General features: G+C 54.4%; 6 protein-coding genes across 6 annotated transcripts; 4 read left to right on the top strand and 2 right to left on the bottom strand.

The window, feature by feature from the left end:
- Nucleotides 1-637: 637 nt before the first annotated feature.
- On the top strand, nucleotides 638-4,723 carry G647_01148 (xanthine dehydrogenase; the record flags this gene model as incomplete). Its single annotated transcript, XM_008724549.1, has 1 exon — nucleotides 638-4,723. One exon carries the CDS (start codon nucleotides 638-640, stop codon nucleotides 4,721-4,723), a length of 4,086 nt encoding a protein of 1,361 aa, XP_008722771.1.
- A 533-nt stretch (nucleotides 4,724-5,256) lies between these two features.
- G647_01147 (uncharacterized protein) lies at nucleotides 5,257-8,820 on the bottom strand (the record flags this gene model as incomplete). The annotated part of the gene is made up of 1 exon (XM_008724548.1): nucleotides 5,257-8,820. One exon carries the CDS (start codon nucleotides 8,818-8,820, stop codon nucleotides 5,257-5,259), a length of 3,564 nt encoding a protein of 1,187 aa, XP_008722770.1.
- A 1,075-nt stretch (nucleotides 8,821-9,895) lies between these two features.
- G647_01146 (uncharacterized protein) lies at nucleotides 9,896-10,642 on the top strand (the record flags this gene model as incomplete). The annotated part of the gene is made up of 1 exon (XM_008724547.1): nucleotides 9,896-10,642. The coding sequence occupies one exon, from the start codon at nucleotides 9,896-9,898 to the stop codon at nucleotides 10,640-10,642; it is 747 nt and encodes a 248-aa protein (XP_008722769.1).
- Nucleotides 10,643-11,014: 372 nt separating this feature from the next.
- On the bottom strand, nucleotides 11,015-12,325 carry G647_01145 (uncharacterized protein; the record flags this gene model as incomplete). The annotated part of the gene is made up of 1 exon (XM_008724546.1): nucleotides 11,015-12,325. The coding sequence occupies one exon, from the start codon at nucleotides 12,323-12,325 to the stop codon at nucleotides 11,015-11,017; it is 1,311 nt and encodes a 436-aa protein (XP_008722768.1).
- A 318-nt stretch (nucleotides 12,326-12,643) lies between these two features.
- G647_01144 (RuvB-like helicase 1) lies at nucleotides 12,644-14,119 on the top strand (the record flags this gene model as incomplete). The annotated part of the gene is made up of 3 exons (XM_008724545.1): nucleotides 12,644-13,007; nucleotides 13,058-13,605; nucleotides 13,658-14,119. 3 exons carry the CDS (start codon nucleotides 12,644-12,646, stop codon nucleotides 14,117-14,119), a joined length of 1,374 nt encoding a protein of 457 aa, XP_008722767.1.
- A 2,007-nt stretch (nucleotides 14,120-16,126) lies between these two features.
- On the top strand, nucleotides 16,127-18,242 carry G647_01143 (uncharacterized protein; the record flags this gene model as incomplete). Its single annotated transcript, XM_008724544.1, has 2 exons — nucleotides 16,127-17,656; nucleotides 17,703-18,242. 2 exons carry the CDS (start codon nucleotides 16,127-16,129, stop codon nucleotides 18,240-18,242), a joined length of 2,070 nt encoding a protein of 689 aa, XP_008722766.1.
- Between the last annotated feature and the right edge of the window lie 1,012 nt (nucleotides 18,243-19,254).

The raw sequence follows: 19,254 nt of genomic DNA, 5'->3' as shown, positions 1-19,254 counted from the left end.
GCTGCTGAGCGCGAGACCTGCCCGCTGTCCATGCTTCCTCTGCATTCTCGGTACGAAGGACAGAGTATTTACTCGTACATTCACTCCGCACTCACAAGCTTTTGAGCACGGCCTGCTTCCTGTCAGATGAAAGCGCCGCCCTTACCATCGGAGGTCTCCGCCCGCTGAGAGCCAGCACCGCCGCCGCAGCTGCACACAGGCGGGACCAGCTGTCAACTCCATGCGAGGCGATTGGCCGCGATGGCTACCACTCACCCCTCACTGGCGATCCGTGTCAGCTATCTCTACGAGATCTCAGTTGTGCTGCAATTGCCCCTCTCTGATTCGTGCGTCAAGTCGTCGCGTCCCGTTTCGTTTCCTATCAAAATCAGTTGGAACAGATTGCTTCTGCATTGATGAGAGTAGCTTCAGGCGGTTGCCGATAAGAGGCTGTAGTGAGTGCAGGGAGTTTCGTGTATCACTTTCGCCTCTTGATCGCCCGCCACGCTCGGCTTGTACGACATCTGCCTCTGCAGTATATTTCCCTTGCCCGGTTCCTTTCGCCTCGATTTGTGCGTAGGGCGACGTTTGATGCTGACCTGACAGGACCGCTGACTTTTCGCCCTCCTCACTTCTCGTTGACAGACTCCCAACCGAGATGGCTCCAGGAGTTCTGGAGCCAGCCGGCACCGCAGAGAAAGTCGTCTCGCTTGCCTCTCTGACTGAGAGCTACGACGACACACTGCGCTTCTATCTCAATGGGACGAAGGTCGAGCTGGACGCGGTGGACCCAGAACTCACACTGCTGGAGTATCTGAGAGGCATCGGCTTGACGGGCACAAAGCTGGGATGCGCAGAAGGTGGATGTGGTGCGTGTACGGTGGTGGTATCACAACTGAACCCAACTACCAAGAAAATATACCACGCCTCGGTCAATGCTTGTCTGGCCCCACTCGCCAGCGTCGATGGCAAGCATGTTGTTACCATCGAGGGCATTGGCAATTCCAAGCACCCACATCCCGCACAGCAGCGGATCGCCATGGCAAGTGGAAGCCAGTGCGGTTTCTGCACACCGGGCATAGTCATGAGCTTATATGCTCTGCTAAGAAACAATGGTCCTGGAGCATCAGAGATTGAGGTCGAGGAAAACTTCGATGGCAACCTGTGCCGATGCACGGGCTACCGACCGATTCTCGATGCCGCCCAGAGCTTCAACAAGTCTTGTGGCAAGTCGATTGCAAACGGCGGTTCTGGCTGCTGCATGGACAATGGGGGTTCCTGCAACGGCGCCACAAATAGCGTCAACGACGTGGACGCTCCCGAGAAGAAATACACTCCTCCGTCTTTCATTCACTACGATCCGTCCACGGAGTTGATTTATCCTCCTGCACTGCGGAAGCACGAGTTCCGGCCGCTCGCGTTTGGAAACAAGAGGAAGAAGTGGTACAGGCCCGTTACTCTAAAGCAGCTGCTGGAGATCAAGAATGCTCACCCCGCTGCTAAGTTAATCGGTGGTAGCACCGAGACCCAGATTGAGATCAAATTCAAGGCAGCCCAATACTCAGCCTCGGTATATGTAGGCGACATCGCCGAACTTCGACAGTACTCGTTCCACGACGACTACGTGGAGATTGGTGGGAATGTCGCTTTGACAGATCTCGAAAACATCTGTGATGAAGCTGTTAAACATTACGGCGAGGCCAAGGCCCAATCGTTCAAAGCCATCAAGAAAGCCATCAGGTACTTCGCCGGCCGGCAGATCCGGAACGTTGGCACACCGGCGGGCAATTTGGCAACAGCTTCTCCCATCTCCGATCTGAATCCGGTGTTCGTCGCCACAAAGTCAGTCATGATTGCCAAGTCCCTGAAAAAAACTACAGAGATACCTATGGGCAGCTTCTTTAAGCGTTACAGAGTGACGGCTCTGCCCGAAGATGCTGTGATCGCCGCGATGAGAATCCCCATCACCGCCGAGAAAGGAGAATACGTCAGATCGTACAAGCAATCGAAGCGGAAAGATGACGATATTGCCATTGTCAATGCGTGCTTGCGAGTTGCGCTGGACGACAACTACAAGGTCAAGAACGCCAACTTGGTCTACGGAGGAATGGCTCCTATTACCATTGAAGCCAAACAAGCGTCTGAATACATCGTTGGAAAGACATTCACAGATCCGCAGACCCTGGAGGGAGTAATGAGTGCCTTGGAACACGACTTCAACCTTCCCTTCGGCGTGCCGGGAGGAATGGCTTGGTACAGGAAATCCTTGGCTTTGGGATTCTTCTACCGCTTCTACCAAGAAGTCCTCATTCAGATCGAAGACGCGAGCAAGCAAGCAGATGAAGAAGTAGTCGAGGAGATTGAGCGAGAAATCTCAAAGGGTCACAAAGACCACGATGCTTCTGTTGCTTACTCGCAAAAGGTTCTCGGGAAGGAACACCCGCATTTGGCGGCGTTGAAGCAGTGCACCGGAGAAGCCCAGTATACGGACGATATCCCTACCCAGAAGAACGAGCTCATCGGCTGCCTCGTTCTATCGACAAAAGCACACGCAAAACTGATCAGCGTTGACCCCAGCCCCGCGCTACAACTTCCAGGTGTCGCCGCCTGGGTTGACCGACACGATTTCCCAAATCCTAAGGCGAACTGGTGGGGTGCCCCAGTGTGCGACGAGGTTTTCTTTGCCGAGGACGAAGTCTTCACGGCGGGTCAACCCATTGGCATGATTCTGGCAAACACGCCTCAGCAGGCTTCTGCTGGTGCCCGTGCTGTCCTCGTCCAGTACGAAGAACTACCCGCCATTTACACCATCGAAGAGGCTATCGAGAAGCAAAACTTTTTCGCACACTACCGATATATCCGCAGAGGTGATGTCGACAAAGCCTTCCAAGAATGCGACCATGTCTTCGAGGGTACTGCCAGGATGGGTGGGCAGGAGCACTTCTACCTCGAGACTAACGCTGCTCTCGCAATCCCCAAGCCAGAGGATGGTGAGATGGAAATCTGGAGCAGCACCCAGAATCCGTCGGAAACGCAGGCCTATATTGCGAAAGCTCTGGGTGTGCAGTCCAACAAGATCGTTTCCAAAGTTAAGCGTCTCGGTGGCGGCTTCGGCGGCAAGGAGACCCGATCGATCCAGCTCTCGACAATCTGCGCTGTGGCAGCGAACAAAGTGAAGCGGCCCGTCAGATGCATGCTCAACCGAGACGAAGACATCATGACCTCTGGGCAGCGACACCCGTTCCTGGGCATCTGGAAGGTCGGAGTCAACAAGGACGGCAAGATCCAGGCTCTGAGATGCAACGTCTTCAACAACGCAGGATGGTGTCAAGATCTGTCTGCTGCGGTCGTGGACCGGGCCCTTTCACACATCGACGGCTGCTACAACATCCCGAACATAGACGTCGACGGCCGCCTATGCAAGACCAACACTGTCTCAAACACAGCCTTCCGCGGCTTCGGTGGTCCCCAAGGCATGTTCATTGCCGAATCCTACATGGAGGAAATATCGGACCACCTCAAGATCCCCGTCGACCAGCTCCGCGAAATCAACTTCTACAAGGACGGCGAGCAAACACATTTCAAGCAAGCGCTCGAGGACTGGCACGTCCCGTTGATGTACAAGCAAATCAAAGAGGAGTCCAACTACGACGCGCGCCGCAAAGCCGTCGACGAATTCAACGCCACGCACAAATGGCAGAAGAAAGGCCTTGCCATCATCCCCACCAAGTTCGGCATTTCTTTCACCGCTCTCTTCCTTAATCAAGCCGGCGCTCTCGTGCATATCTACCACGACGGCTCCGTCCTCGTCGCCCACGGCGGCACGGAAATGGGTCAAGGTCTACACACCAAGATCTGCATGATCGTTGCCGAAGCCCTCCAAGTACCTCTCTCGGACGTGCACATTTCCGAGACGGCAACCAACACGGTCGCCAATTCATCCAGCACAGCCGCGTCGGCCTCGTCCGATCTCAATGGCTACGCCGCCTACAACGCCTGTATGCAGATCAACGAGCGGCTGGCGCCGTACCGTGAGAAATTCGGCCCAAAGGCCACGATGCACCAGCTCGCCACGGCTGCGTATTTCGACCGCGTGAACCTCTCGGCCAACGGATTCTACAAGACCCCTGAAATCGGATACATCTGGGGTCCGAACCCGGAAGACCCGACCAAGGAGAACACGGGCAAAATGTTCTTCTACTTCACGCAGGGCGTGACCGCGAGCGAAGTCCTCATCGACACGCTCACTGGCGACTGGACCTGCCTGCGATCGGACATCAAGATGGACGTCGGGCGCAGCATCAACCCGGCCATCGATTACGGGCAGATCGAGGGCGCGTACGTGCAGGGCCAGGGCCTCTTCACCACAGAGGAGTCCCTCTGGCACCGTGCGAGCGGGCAGCTCTTCACCCGCGGGCCGGGCGCCTACAAGATCCCGGGCTTCCGTGACATCCCGCAGATCATGAACGTCTCGCTGCTCAAGGACGTCGAGTGGAAGAATCTGCGCACGATCCAGCGGTCGCGCGGCGTCGGCGAGCCGCCGCTGTTTATGGGCAGTGCGGTCTTCTTCGCCATCCGGGATGCCCTCAAGGCCGCGAGGAAGCAGTATGGCGTGGAGGAGGTGCTGAGTCTCAGGAGTCCCGCCACGCCGGAGAGGATCCGGATCAGTTGTGCGGACCCCATTCTGAAGAGATGCGCCGTGGAGCCGAGGGAGGGCGAAAAGAGTTTCTTTGTCTCGATTTGAGAGAGCGGCACATTGCAGACCGGCTGAGGCAGGGGGTTTTTAACATAAAATCATCATGTGTCGTGGCCGTCTTAAAAGTGTGTGTGTGTGTGTGTCTGGTGTGTGGACATGGGACGTTCATCATGGCACGCATGGTCCTTATACGGCAGATTTATTCTGACCCGTTCATCTGGTATCACGAGCTCTTATTGTAGTGTCTGCTCATTAACGGCTCGTGATGTGGTACATGGTATGTAGTATGTGGTATGTTGACATGTAGCTCTCATCATTCGTTCCAGTTCACTCTAGAGATGTATGGTATAAGTATGCTCAAGCATAATCCGGGTGTAAGTCTTGTTCTCGTTCTAAAATCTTACGTCCGCCATGATTGAAGCCCACGTCTGCGTCGTGAACGGCCTCGGTGTGCCTTTTTTCGAATCTCTCTGTTCAATGCACTGTAAAGTTAATCAAGTTCGATGATCTATTTTGGCTTCTGGCTCTTGTCAGTGTCCGCGTCCTATCTCCCCAGTAAATCGGGCTCGAGGAGCAGGAACTCAGGTAACCATTCCTCCGGAACCGGGGCTGGGACCAGGACCCGGACCGGTACCAGGACCAGAACTCGCGCCATGATTCGCAGCAGAACCGGAACTGGAATCCGATCCAGAAGCAGGGGGGGTGTTTGTCTCAATCATAAATCCCACGGCCTTCTTCGGCCTGGCTGTGGCGACGGGGGAACCAATACCATTACCACCCCCAAAGATCGATGACCTCGGCTGAGCAGCTGGCGTAACTGGCGGCGACAGCGGCAGCGTGTCTGTAGCGCCAAACGCGACGGTCCTTTCCGGTCCCCTGTCATAGTCCTTTCGTGTCCTCTTTGCTGGTGTTTTTCTGCGTTTGTTCCGAGCACGTTCAATCTCGAGGCCTACAATCAGATCACTGTCTTCGGCTCCATCTGTAGAAAATGGTCCGTCGCGTCGTTCAAACAGTGGGACCGGTTCGTCTAGGGTTCCGCCCTTCATCCGTTCTTTCTCGTCGTCCGTAATATTCAGGAACCCCTCGCCGCGGATGACGCCATTCATCGTGTCGTCGTCCAGGAGGCTCTTTTCGGCTTTGACCAGCTCGGCCTTGCTCATCTGGCGGCGCCGTTTGAGGATTTTTTCCTCAAGTGTACCCTTCAGGACTAGCGTTTCCACGTAGACGGGACGTGTCTGTCCGATTCGATGCGCGCGCTTGATCGCCTGGGATTCGACGTCCGGCTGCCAGATGGGGGACACGATAAAGATGCGGGTAGCCGCAGCGACGTGGAGGCCGTGGGATGCTTGTTTCAAGTCCATGAGCAGCACACGGAACACGCCTGATTGGTTGAACGTTGCGAGGTACGCTGCTCGACGGGCCACGGCCAACGTGTTGGCGTAGATGAGGAACTTGACGGAGAGCAGCTCGAGGGCTTCGGCAATCCAGAAGGCAATGTTGTTGGAGTCGTAGAAGATGATGATCTTCTCGGTTCGCTGTAACAACAGCACGCGTGAGCACAGGTAGTTCAACTTTGCGGATGTGAAGCCGATGACTTTGGGTTTGGCCAGAGACGCTGTAACCGCAGCATCCATCGTCGACGAAATGCGCTTGTGACCAGCAGCCAGGAGCGTTTCGGCCTTGGAGGAACGGACAGGAGATGAGAATGTTGCTGCTTGATTTTTGATCTTGGGTTCTTCTGCGGTTCCGGCTGTTGGAGGCTTGCCATTCGGACTGGGCCGTGCTTTCTCTCGAGCCTTCATTTCCTCGGTGGCTCGCTCGCGTGCTGCAAACATCGCTCGAATGCCTGCTCCCACAAGACCGAAGCTAGGATCGCCGCTTTCAAGATGCTTCAAGACATGCTGCTGTGCTTCTCGGGCTTGCTTAGTGCCAAGAAGGAGTGGATTGGATGGTTCGCCGTTCAGCGCCCAAGCTTGCGCCGCAGCGTCGGGGAAATCTTTGACGTAGACTCCTATCTCGTGGTAGAATGAGAACGCTCTCCAGCCCGAATCGTTCAGGGCGCGTTCGCCATTCATGATCGCCTCTGTCAGGAGCGCACCGTCGCCATCGGAGATGGTGTCAAGATGCTCGTCCAGGTATTTTTTGCTCACCCTAAGCGTTTCCGCGACTTCGTGCGTAGTGAAACCCACCCAGTGGAAGCTTGAGCGTCGCTGGTTGTTGATGAGTTCGTCCAGATATTTGCGGTTCTTGGGCTGGAACATGTAGTCGTCGTCTACTCTTTCGGAGGTGACGGCGTTGGAGGTCAAGACCATTCTGAAAAGATTCATGCTGAGTTTGTCATAGTAGCTCGGCTCGAGGCACACGGTGGTATTGTGAAGTGGAGGCAGACACAGATCAACATCGATGTCCTCAATTCGGTGTCGGATGATTAGCGACTGGAGAATGGCCTTGAGAGCAGGCGCAAAACGTCGATTTTGTGACGCGTCGAACGGATGCAGGTATTTTTTCCAGTCGGCATAGTCGGCGCCTTTCTGATTTGCCCAAGGTTGTACCTTTAGAAAGTTGACGACGATGGCACGCAGCCGTTCCATATCTTTGAGCTCGTCATCTGCTGCCTCCTTGGCCCTCCGTCGTTCCAAGGCGGTCCTGATCGAGTGGTCGCGTGATGGTTCGTTGTTGTCATTAGTCTCGTTCAGTGCTAGATTGACCTCAACTCCCTGGAGAGAGTGCGACGGTGTGCCTGATACGACCCACCGACGTTCGATGGACATCTTATCAAGCATAGCCACGGCGTGCGTCTTGTAACTTGAGCCTGCGAAGCCATGGCCTTCATCACAGATTACGCGTAGCCATCGCACTTCGGTCAGTTGTGAGCGGAACTTTTCTGAGCCTTTGAACTGCCTACCCTGGTTGAGGTGATCGTCTCGGTACTCCTGCTCAAATCGAGCTTTCGTGATGAGCACAATGTCGTACTTCATCAACGACTTCCAGGGCGGTATGTCCTTCGTTGTGGAGTCGAGCACAAGGACGTCAAGTGCACCGGGATGAGTGTGTTTCTTGATCTCGTGCTGCCATTGCACAAGCAGATTGGGCGGGACGATAAGCAACGTGGCAAATGACTGGCGCAGCATTCTGAAGTCTTCCCTTTTCTTATTCTTGCGGTCCGGCGTGGTAGGGTGGAAGATGGGTTCAGCATATTCACCATCATACTCGGCCAAGGCCGCCGTGCAGCTGTCGAAATGGTATCCCTCCGTTTCTAGCGCGGCAAAGTGCGACTTCCAGGGAACCCCCGCTTGTTTGATCTTCTTCGCAGCCAATGCGAGTAGGCTTGGTGTCCGCTCGTTATATTCTTCGGGCATGGCACTGATCCTGCCTTCGGGGATGGCAGGATAGTGACCTCTTGTGGCTAGGACCAGTGCGATGCAAATTAATGTCTTGCCGTAGCCCATAGTCTCTGCCAGGATCCCTCCCCGACACTCGCTGTACAGATGTGGGTGACGGAGAAGAACACCTTCATGTACATCGAAGTAGAATTCAGTACCGTTCAGGTCTCGAAACTGGGGCTTGCGTGGATCACGGGACTTGGAAGGGTGCACCTCTTTCTGTAGCATCGCAGCAACCGACCGTTTCTGGTACGGGTATAACTGCGTCTTGAGGCCGATGATGCTGTCCTGGAACACATCGCCCATTGCCTGTTGATCGTGCACACGTGTTCCGGCGTCACCGAGAGTGATCTGTGGCGAAGACAAGGTATTGAAGGTGTAGAAAAGAGACTCTTCCTGCGAGAAATCGGGTTCCTTGTAAGTTTGCATGGGCGAATTCGGGTCGAAGCTGCCATTCCAAGCCTCGACAGACGTGTCAATCAAATCGGCAAGCAACTTCAGCAGCTTCCTAAGGTGCTGTATCGACCCACGGCTGCTTCGATTTACATCTTCTGGCAAGACATGGACTTTCAATGAAGCGTAGGTAGGATCGTCGACATGTGGAAGAAATGTAGTCCTGATCCATCCCCGTGCCTCACCCTTCGTTAATTCTGGGTGAGGATGTATCGGGTTCTTTGGTCCGACCATACGCCAGGCGGCATGTTCACCATGATCTGATTGTCGGACTAGACGAATGGTTCCAAAAGCGAGATAGTCATCCATCGTATCAAGTGAGGGTGTATGCTGCTGCTCCGCGAATGAAGATTCTGAGTCGTTTGAGCGGCCGGGAGAGCGTGGAGTTGCACTTCGCCCGCGAGTCTGAAATGTTTAGTGAAATGTCATAAGGGATACATCTGGTATATACCTCTGGATCTGGCTGCGAGGGATACGGCTTCTGCGAAGCTTCGCCTGAGATCTGACTATGACCGTCAATTGTTCCAGGTCCCAAGAAAAAGTGACGGACATTAAATGGTTGATCATCGCCATCATCGGCACCATGGCCATGAGTTGAAGACCAGTCCGACATCTTCGCAGAGAAGAGAGCTGTTGCGCCTGAGGATTGGTGCTTTTATGTTCGTGCGATGAATGGCTTGCGAGTCCACGGGAGCCTCATTCGCAGAGATTGAGAATTAATATCGTCAGACAGACATACATGGCCGAGATCCGCTGCAAAAGCCGTTGCCACCAATGTCAGACCACGGCTTTTCCTGCAGGCTGAGATGCGGCGCTGCAGCCTGATCGTTCAGGGGCCAAGGCAGAGCAGGACATTCAAACTACATATTCCACCCCTTTGCTTTCTCAATGGAAAGCTCAATGTGCTTCCCATGGCCGTCTGAGCTACGTGTAAGTCGTCGGTTTTATTGAAATAGCCGTAATGATGTCTGTGACCCTTACAGCCCTGGTCGTACACAACGACCGGCTCCGGAACCACTGATCTGTAACGAGAGCGGACCATGCTCAGCTGCTGCCTGCAGTGTCATTCTACAATTGTGGTCATATACGGAGTTATTCAATGCAAAACTAGATGCGCCAGCGAGGATCTATTCCCCTCCTCAAGAGCCCGGAACAGAACAGCCGAAGCCGAACTCCACCTCCGTGCGACAGGAGTGGCTGACAAATCCATCAGTTCTTGAGGCACCCTCGGTTCTCGTCGCCCGTCCGATCGACTTCTATAGGCCCAGAAAGGATTCGAAAGTGTGAGCTATCGGCAATATAAAAGGCCATTCGAGTCCCACTTCCTCGGCGGAGCATTTTGTTACTCATGCGCTTTATACCCACCCGCCACCTCTTCGCCAAAATGACAAACTACAACATCACTATCACGAGCGACATCGTGTGCCCATGGTGCATGATTGGCCATAATCGCCTGTCCCGCGCCATTGCCGAGCATAAAAAGCAGTATCCCGACGACAAGTTTAGTCTGAAATACCTACCATTCTATCTCCAGCCACCACCTCAAATAACAGGAAATGGGCCCCCACCACCACCGTTTCCCGCGCCCTCGAGGCCGAGAAGGGAGATGTACGCCGCGAAATTTGGACCCGAGCGCGCAAAACAGATCGAAGCCATGATGACGCAGACATCCAAGGCCGAGGGGTTGAATTTCAAGTTTGGCGGCATGACGGGCCCGAGTCGGAACGGACATCGGCTTGTATACTGGGCCCAGGGCAAGGGTGGCGAGCACTCGCAGAATGAAGTCATGTTGGGTCTCTGGCGGAGGTATTTCGAGCAGGAGGTCGATATCACCACACTGGAGACGCTCGTCGAGGTCGGACTCGAGGCAAACCTGGGCACCAAGGAGGAGATTACCGAGTACCTGACATCCGGCAAGGATGGAGAATTGATCGATAAAATGGCCGAGGAAGCTCATATGAAAGGGATCAGTGGCGTCCCATTTTACGAGATCAATGATGTTTGGGAGGTCAGTGGAGCGCAGGACCCATCGGCATTCAAAAATCTGTTCGCCAGATGGAAGACTATGGAGGCTAAAGGACAGCTGCCAGCAGGTGCTGGAGCCAGTGCCAACGGAGACTCCTGCTTGTGATGTCTAGAAAGCCAACAGCCGAGAGTGAAGTCACAAAAGGAACAGCACTGACTTGCTGAGATGATAGTGGGAGATCTTCCAGACTTCAAGAGAGTATTCCATATTCTGGCGGACAGGCTCTAAGGAGCCGACCGTCGCAGTTCGCGGGCCCTTTCTAACGGGCCACGGGGTTTTTGTACAGACCCTTGATTATACAGTGTGATGATGCTCGGCACCTTTCAACCTAGTTCTGACTCAATCGCTGCCGCTCACGCAAGAACACACCAACCCAGTGTATTCGAACAGTGTCTAACCGTTCGCTGCAGTACTCGCCCGTTACAACCTCAATTGCCTGGGTGTTATTGTGCTCATCGCTTTGTGCATTCGGTCAAATCAGGGTGACTTCTGACTTGTCCGTTTTCTTCGAGGCCCTTTGTCCTTCTTCATTTCCTCTCGGGCCGCTTCAAGGTGCTGCTCAGCATTACGCTCGACAACTTCTTGATCGATTTTGGCAACATGGTCCTCGGCAGTATTTGCCAGCAAGATCTCCGCTTTGTCGTCCAACTCCTTGTCGGCCTTCACTGTCGATACCTCAGCTTCACTCTCCTGGACATGATTCCTTATCATCTGCTTGACTGCTTCAAGCCGCATTTCCATGCTTTGCGCGTCGTCTCCGGTTGGATCCACCCCGAGATCTTGGGCCTCCATGCTCATCGTAATCCCTTCAATTCGATCTTCGACACGTGCGGACACATCATCCAGTACCCCGATCGGCTCCGCAGGGCCTCCAGTATCCGAGCCACGCTCCTCCGCTGCCAACTGAGCTCGTGTCGCCGGGGTTAAATGCTCATCGAATGTTCTGACACGCCTGTACCTCCCCTCAACGACATCTGGTTTCTCTAATTGCTCCGGCAGACTCAAAGTGTAGGGGCTCCCTCGGTTGAGAGATTCTAGCTTGGGAATTTCATATGACTCTTTTTCTCCGTTGTCGACCCAGTATCTCTGAACATGCTTCTCGAAGCGTTCAGCAGCCTGGCGCAAATCCTGCCACGCGGCCTCTTGTTGTTCGATCATCTTTGTTCTCACGTTCTCGTCGTTCCATGCATCTTCAAAGGTGCCTTCCAGGGAGTAGTGCTTCGGGAGGTTGTATTTCTGCAGCTGCAGTTCGTGCTTGACCCGGTATTTGGGAGATGTCATGACGAGCCATCGGAGCTTCCAGCCTAGCAACCCCAGCTCTTTTATTCGCGCAGGCTTGATGCCTGTGACATATGCATCGATGCCACCGCATTTCTTGATCGTCCTCATGACACGGGCGGTGATGGGCAGCTTCAGCTCTCTTCCCAAGGCTTCACTTCTGACCGTCTCGACTCGCACGTTGGGAAACCAATGCCGTAGTGTCTTGCCTTTATTCCTGCCCTTGGAGATCTTACTCCCGGACTGCACCGTGGCACCCCCGTACAGACCAAAGTTCGCCTCGGGGAAATGCATGTTCTCCCCGTAAGGGTATGGCGGCATCAGGGGATCTGTATGTCGCCATTTGTTCTCAGCCAGAAGAGTATGTTGTCTGTCTTCGAGCTTAAAAGTAAACCGGGGCTTGAAGTACGGATTCGAATGTTTGACCTTGTGCCTGTATGCGAAATACTGGATCGTGCTCGGACTGCGGAGTACCTCTGGGAGCTTCGTGATCTGGGTCGGCGCCGCCATCTCCGAAGCAAGCCCAAGTCCGAGCTGCCTGAAGGCCGGGAGAGGAGGTGAGGGATTGGGAGCAAGGGGAAGCGCACTGTGTGTGCGAGGGCGGTGATTCTGGACAGTGGAAGTGGAAAGCGTGTGTCTCGTTCGATTTGAATTTCCCAAATTTTAGCGCGATTTGGGCCTGCGCTCCAACTGCATTTTCCTAGGAACGCGACAACTACGATTCATTACTACGCCAGTCCTTGACCTCATCTTTCTTCTTGGGCTTCTCCTGTCTTCCTGGAGCAGTATATCTGGACCCCTTAGCCTCTGTGCGACTCGTCCGGCGCCATGGTCAACATTAGCGAAGTCAAGGGCAATGCGCGCGAAAACAGAACCGCGGCACATACTCACATCAAGGGCCTGGGTCTGAGACCAGACGGCACTGCAGAACCGTCGGGCCATGGATTCGTCGGCCAAGCCGCCGCTCGCGAGGCTTGCGGCGTGGTCGTGGACCTGATCAAGGCGAAGAAGATGTCTGGAAGAGCAGTGCTGTTGGCCGGCGGACCTGGTACTGGCAAGACAGCTCTGGCCCTGGCAGTTTCGCAAGAGCTGGGGACGAAAGTACCCTTCTGTCCCATCGTGGGCAGCGAGGTCTACTCCGCAGAAGTCAAGAAAACAGAGGCATTGATGGAGAATTTCAGACGAGCCATCGGTATGCGCATCGCTTTTGGCTGCGTTCGGGTTCATACTAACCTCAACCAGGCTTGCGAGTGCGCGAGACAAAAGAAGTCTACGAGGGCGAAGTGACCGAACTCCTCCCCGAAGAAGCAGAAAATCCGTTGGGTGGCTTCGGCCGCACCATTTCCCACCTGGTCATCACCCTCAAATCCGCGAAAGGCACCAAGAAACTACGCCTAGACCCGAGCATATACGAAGCCATCCAGCGAGAACGAGTTACGGTAGGCGACGTCATCTACATCGAAGCCAACACCGGCGCATGCAAGCGAGTGGGCCGATCAGACGCCTACGCGACCGAGTTCGATCTCGAGGCCGAAGAATATGTGCCCGTCCCCAAGGGCGGAGTCCACAAGAAGAAAGAGGTGGTACAAGACGTGACTCTGCATGACTTGGACATGGCCAACGCGCGACCTCAGGGTGGCCAGGATGTTATGAGCATGATGGGCCAACTGATGAAGCCGAAGAAGACTGAGATCACAGACAAGCTCCGCGCCGAGATCAACAAGGTGGTCAGTCGGTACATCGATCAGGGTGTGGCCGAGTTGGTCCCCGGTGTCCTGTTCATTGACGAGGTACGTAGTAGCGAGCCCTAGGAGAGGAGAGAGATACTGACATGCTATTCAGGTGCACATGCTCGACATCGAATGCTTCACATACCTCAACCGCGCTCTCGAATCTCCGATCGCGCCAATTGTCATTTTGGCCTCGAATCGGGGCAACGCTCTCATTCGCGGTACACAAGACATAACCGGCGCTCACGGGGTCCCTCCCGACTTGCTCGCGCGTCTTCTGATCATCCCCACTCATCCATACAATGCCCAAGAAGTTCAGACCATCATCCGACTACGCTCAAAGACAGAGGGTCTTTCAATATCAGAGCCGGCGCTGGAAAGGGTAGCACGGCACGGCACGAATGTCAGCTTGCGGTATGCTCTGCAGCTGTTAACACCGAGCAGTATCCTAGCAAAAGTCAATGGGCGGCCAGAAATCTCCCCAGACGACGTCGCAGAGTGCGAAGATCTATTCATCGACGCGAGGAGAAGCGCGAAGGTGGTGGGGCAGGCAGGTGGATTGTTTATCAGCTGAGGGAAGACAGGAGATCCAATTGGATGACAATTACGAAGCTCGACCAACACCCATCAGATGCAGTGGTTTGAGGCCAACTAGCTGGCATTCGCCGATTCTACAGTAACACGTGCTATCTGTCTAGCACGATGGCAGCACGCCAGCGGGTTAAAACTGCTCGCTCGCCGGACACAACAACAAGGCTGCCTCCTCCCAACCCCCGACACCGCTCAACGGCCCAAGAGCAGCAGTGGAGGTCAGGCGAAGTGCATAGAGGGCCAAGCGAAGCGTAAAACAGTCATGACCACCTGAGGGGGCAGAGAATTTGATCGTACTTGAGCGGCATCATTTATGCCCCAGACTGCGCATGTTTGTAGGAAGACGAGCAAAAGGAAAAATTTCTTGAGTCCCTAATCAAAGAGCCTGCTTTATTCTCACTCGAGTTCTTCTCGTGAACCTAACTAGTTTAGGCCGGACGTTGGCAACGAAACCACAGGGCACGGCCCCGAGACTGTTCGACCGCGTGAAGGACGTGAGATGACCTATGGAAAGGCTAGTCAGCGACTGAATCATCCGACAAGAGTAGAATCGTATGTTCAACTGGGTTTTCCTAAGTCATCCAAGGAAGTATTGCCGCTCACCGGGACCTGGGCTTAAAGTAGGTTCGCATGCCAGGGCTAGCGTGGAAACTGCGAATATGGAATGGTTTTCATCATAGGAAAGTAGTGCTAGGGAATATTGACGGAAGGGGAGGAGTGAGGACGGACCTTACGCTGGATAGCTGTGCTCGGAAGTGAGGGTCGTGCGAATTCTCATTCACGAGTCAAGATCTGCAAACTCGGTCAGCAGAGAGCTCGCACTCGTATTGTGTTGGAACAGGGAGGCGAGTAACAACATCAGACATGATATACTGGCTAGTAACAGACTGTCCAGCGTTGACAGTCCGAATGTTTCTTCAAGGACGACTCAGGACAGAAAGAAGTATTTGCGGTTTTGTCATCTTCGAGAGGGGATCAGAGTGAGAACTGGAGACCATGCTTACCACGTCTACAATGTGCTGTCAGCACCTTTGTCGAAGATTAGAGAGAAGCATCATCTCACGAAGTCGAAGAGGAAGTGGACGGAGGAAACTTCGAGCTGGTACAGCGTCGTCGCAGGAAAATATATTTTTGAAACAGCAAGCCGCTAGTGCTCGAACTGGAATAGGTTGATTGCTTGGCGGGCCAAGTGGCACTGGGCCGCCAGCGATGCATCGGTGGGTGGCTCTTCCCCCCAGCATCTTCCGTCTGTCTCTCCTGCGCACCTGCAGATCCTGAATCTGCACCTGCGACTTCACCAACTATTCACCTCCGCCTCGCCTTGCTCTCGTCCTTGAGACCGGAGTTGCGATATAGCTTCAACTGGCGCATTTATTCTCCTGTCGCTCTTTTTCGCTTCATCAGCACAGTCTCCTTCGCTCCGGCACGCCGTCCATTAATTCGCGCATCGTTCGCGGCGTGACTCTGGACCAGGATCAGCGGATCACGGGTACCAGCAACAGCCCGATAACACCGCAACCACGCCCGCAGTCAACTCGGATCACTTATTTCACACAGCTCCTCGCTTCTACACTTCCTCCTCCTCTCTCATGATGCCGGATAGAACATGAAACGTCCACGCGCACCGATTCCCACTGTTGCCGTCGGATGAGCTGATTGTCCTCGTCGTCGCGACACTTTGGAGAAAGCCCCGTAAGCGACTCGACCCCGGGGAAACCATCACCCCATACCACATCTCCCCAAAACACCTGCGCGGCATCCCATCGGAAGGCGAGAGAAGACCATTTCGACCATACTCGACCATCAAGTTACTCAAATGTGACATCTCTTTTCCAGTTCCCGACATTACAGCGTCTTTCCGGCGACTAAAGTGGGGCCGAAGGAATCGGAGCCGGGAAGAATAAGAGAAGGACGAGGATAGTAACGGCTATTGTGATTACACTGCGATCTCTTCTGCGCTTCGACACATTCTCTGTCAGCGTTACCGAAGATGATGGCCCAACCCTTTCCCCACCATGCCGGCATCGCTCCTGGTCATCCTGGAATGCCTGCAGCTCATCCCATGGGCATGCAGCATCCTGGCGCCGCTCACATGGGAGGTCAGCCTGGGCCGGGTATGATGCAGGCCATGCATCCAGGAGTGTCTGCGCCTCAGGTCACTCAAGGTCCGATGGTGACCGGTATGCCTCCCGGTGCTGGGACTCCCGCGCCCGGTCCCATGCATAATGGCATGGCCATGGCGCATCTTGGCCCGCAACAAGCCATGTTTCAGCAGAACCATCCGCAGATGAACTATGGTCAGGGCATGATCACGCCACAGCAACAACAATTCATGGCGCGCCAGCGCATGATGCAACAGATGGCCCAAGGGCAAGGGATGCCGATGGGTATGCCCAACGCACAGGGCTTTAATCAGGCACAGTTGCAACAGATGAAGATGGGTATGGGCATGCATCCGCAGATGCCAATGAATCCGAACCACCCCCAAATGCAGAGCCTACAACACCAACACAACCAACAGCAAGCGCTCAGAGCGCAGCAAGCTCAGGCCCACGCGCAACAACACGCGATTCAGATGGCGGCCGCAGCTCAGAATCAGCGCGCGGCTGCGCAGCAAATGCAAATGACACGCTCACAGGAGCAAACCAGTCAACCTCCACAACCACAACCCACACCGGCTCCTCAGACACAGCCTCCTCAGCAACCTCCGCCTACCACACAACCTCAGCAACAACCCGCGCAACCCAAACCACAACCCCCTCAAGTACAACCCGCTCCTAATGCACAGCAAACTCAGCCGGCCAACCCGCCTGTGAAAACGACAGAACCGGAAGAAGAACCCCAGATCAAGCAGCAACCGGATGCTCCTCCTACCATGATGATGTCCGACCTCGGAAAACAAGACGCTTTTGGAGGTCAGTGTATCCTGCGATTGATCATGTATCAGGACCTTCTGGCAAATCCAGAACGACCACATGATCTGGAATATTGGGAACACCTCATCGGTCAATTCTTTTCACCTTTCGGATCATTGAGGCAGCAGTTCTTTAGTAACAGGTCCGGAGGCGATAAATCGTTCCAGCTACAATTCCCCTCGCTGGCGCGGTATTACCACTCGTACTTTGCCGCTGGGGTAAGGCAGATCCTTCTGCAATCTTATGAACACACCCAGACGAAGACGGCGAACGGCGGCGTTCACATCACCAGCAGCAATGCGAGTCTTACGTATGTCTTTGACAACGACCTGCGAGTGACGACGTCCGGGCAGCTCCGCGTTCTGTTCAACGATATGCAAGTGATCGAGCATCTGAACATCAGTTGCTCGGGATGGCAAGAGTACATTCCACGGAATGCGCTCTTGCAGACTTCCTCACCCGAGATGAAGCAGAGTCCCAAAATCACCAACAAGAATGTCAAACGGACGCAAGGCAAGGGTAATGGGCCGATCATGGGCCCAGTGATACCTAGTTCGGGGGTCGGAGAATGGGGTGTACCGCAACACATCTCTCAGTTCTTAGAGGTATGTGGGTTGTGGAATGAGTGAACGACAACTAACCTGTGTGAAGATCGCCGAGGTCATGACGGCCATGGGTCCGCTCATGGAGTACTACCACCAGCATCCAGGCATTTCGCCCAAAGACTCGTTACTCCGCGTCACGCAGGAAAATGCGCAGAATATGGCACAGGCCAACAACGCGCGACTCAATCAAATGGCAAGAGCAGCCAACGGGCAGATTGCGTTTCCCAATCAAATGAACCCCGGCATGAATGGTCCCAACATGATGAACTCGCCGGCGATGGGACATCTGAATGTCCCTCAAGCCCAGGGCTCACCTATGATGGGAGGTCCTGTGCATACGCCCAGTCCCGCACAAAACCCTGGTGTTGGGGGCGTGGCAATGATGCACCAGATGAGCGCTCAAGGGTCGAATCTTAGCGGCAGCCAAGGTCCCAGTACGAATACAAGCCCCAATGTTTCCAACAAGAGGCGCCGTGCTAGTGTTGTCAAGCTCGAAGATGAAAATGCCCAAGGCGAATCGAATGGAGCGAATAAAGTCAAGGCGAGTCCGAAAGTGGGCGGCAAGAGGCAGAAGGGATCCGCATAGGCGGCGGATTCGCCGAAACCAACCAGGAAACGCCGGTTGCTCAAGCCGGCTTCCCTGTGTGAGTGCGCTGATCAGTCCTGCTGCAATCTGCTGACATAGTCGCACAGCAATCACTGCACGTGGACGATGAGACAAGACGCGACGAGGTGCACTCTTTGAGGAACCATCGTCTTCTGTTCAAAGTATACCAATGTCCGGGATGGCCAGATTGGCGATCTATTCGGGCAGAAAGTCAAGCGAGCCGCGAGATTGGGGGATCTGCATCAGACGACAGGTGCACTTGAGGAGCGCGCATGATCTGGCTAGTCCGGTATAGGTCGTCGTTGTTTATGATTTGAAGTTACATATACCCCACTGTGGGAATGACTCTGGGGTTGGGTGTCGGTGTTGGAGTTCACGAACAGGACGACGGGCATCTCTGAACACGCACGGCTCGGATGTCTCGGTCGCTAGACATTTTCCTGCCTAACATCCGCCGTTGTCTGTTGTCCTCGGCTGGCATTTTCGATACGAAGTGCTGCCGATAGAGCACATGGGTGGGTGGACATTTTTCAAGGATTCTGTATCATATGATTTTGTGTCTGGTTTTCTTTTGCGATATTGCGAGCTTCGTCTCTATGGGTTCGGTGGTCATGCAACCTGCAAGGGCCGACCAGAATCCCTCGCCATCTTGGACATACTACGCCCGAAGCGACACGAGCATACGAGCTCAAGAAGTTTGCGCGTCACGGGGCACATGGGAGCAGGAGCACGGCGAAGTCGACTCTTTATGAAAATGGAATTGGTGGCGATGAGGAAAACATTGTTAGGCGCCGGGGAATGGGGTCGTTCATGAGCAGGAGTACGATGCTGCTGCTGCTGCTACTGCTGCTGCACGGGCGTTGGATTGATACCGAGGACAGGAGGTCATGTCGATCGATTCTTGCCGCTGCTTGCTGATAGATCTGGGATTACCCCGAGGGCAATCTAATGTTTTTGGAAAGACCAGCTTCGACATCTTCGACCTTGTGAA

Source organism: Cladophialophora carrionii, assembly GCF_000365165.1.
Source record: "Cladophialophora carrionii CBS 160.54 unplaced genomic scaffold supercont1.1, whole genome shotgun sequence".
Taxonomy (NCBI): Eukaryota; Fungi; Ascomycota; class Eurotiomycetes; order Chaetothyriales; family Herpotrichiellaceae; genus Cladophialophora; species Cladophialophora carrionii.
Note: the sequence above shows the minus strand (reverse complement) of the source record. Positions and strands in the feature narration are given on the sequence as shown.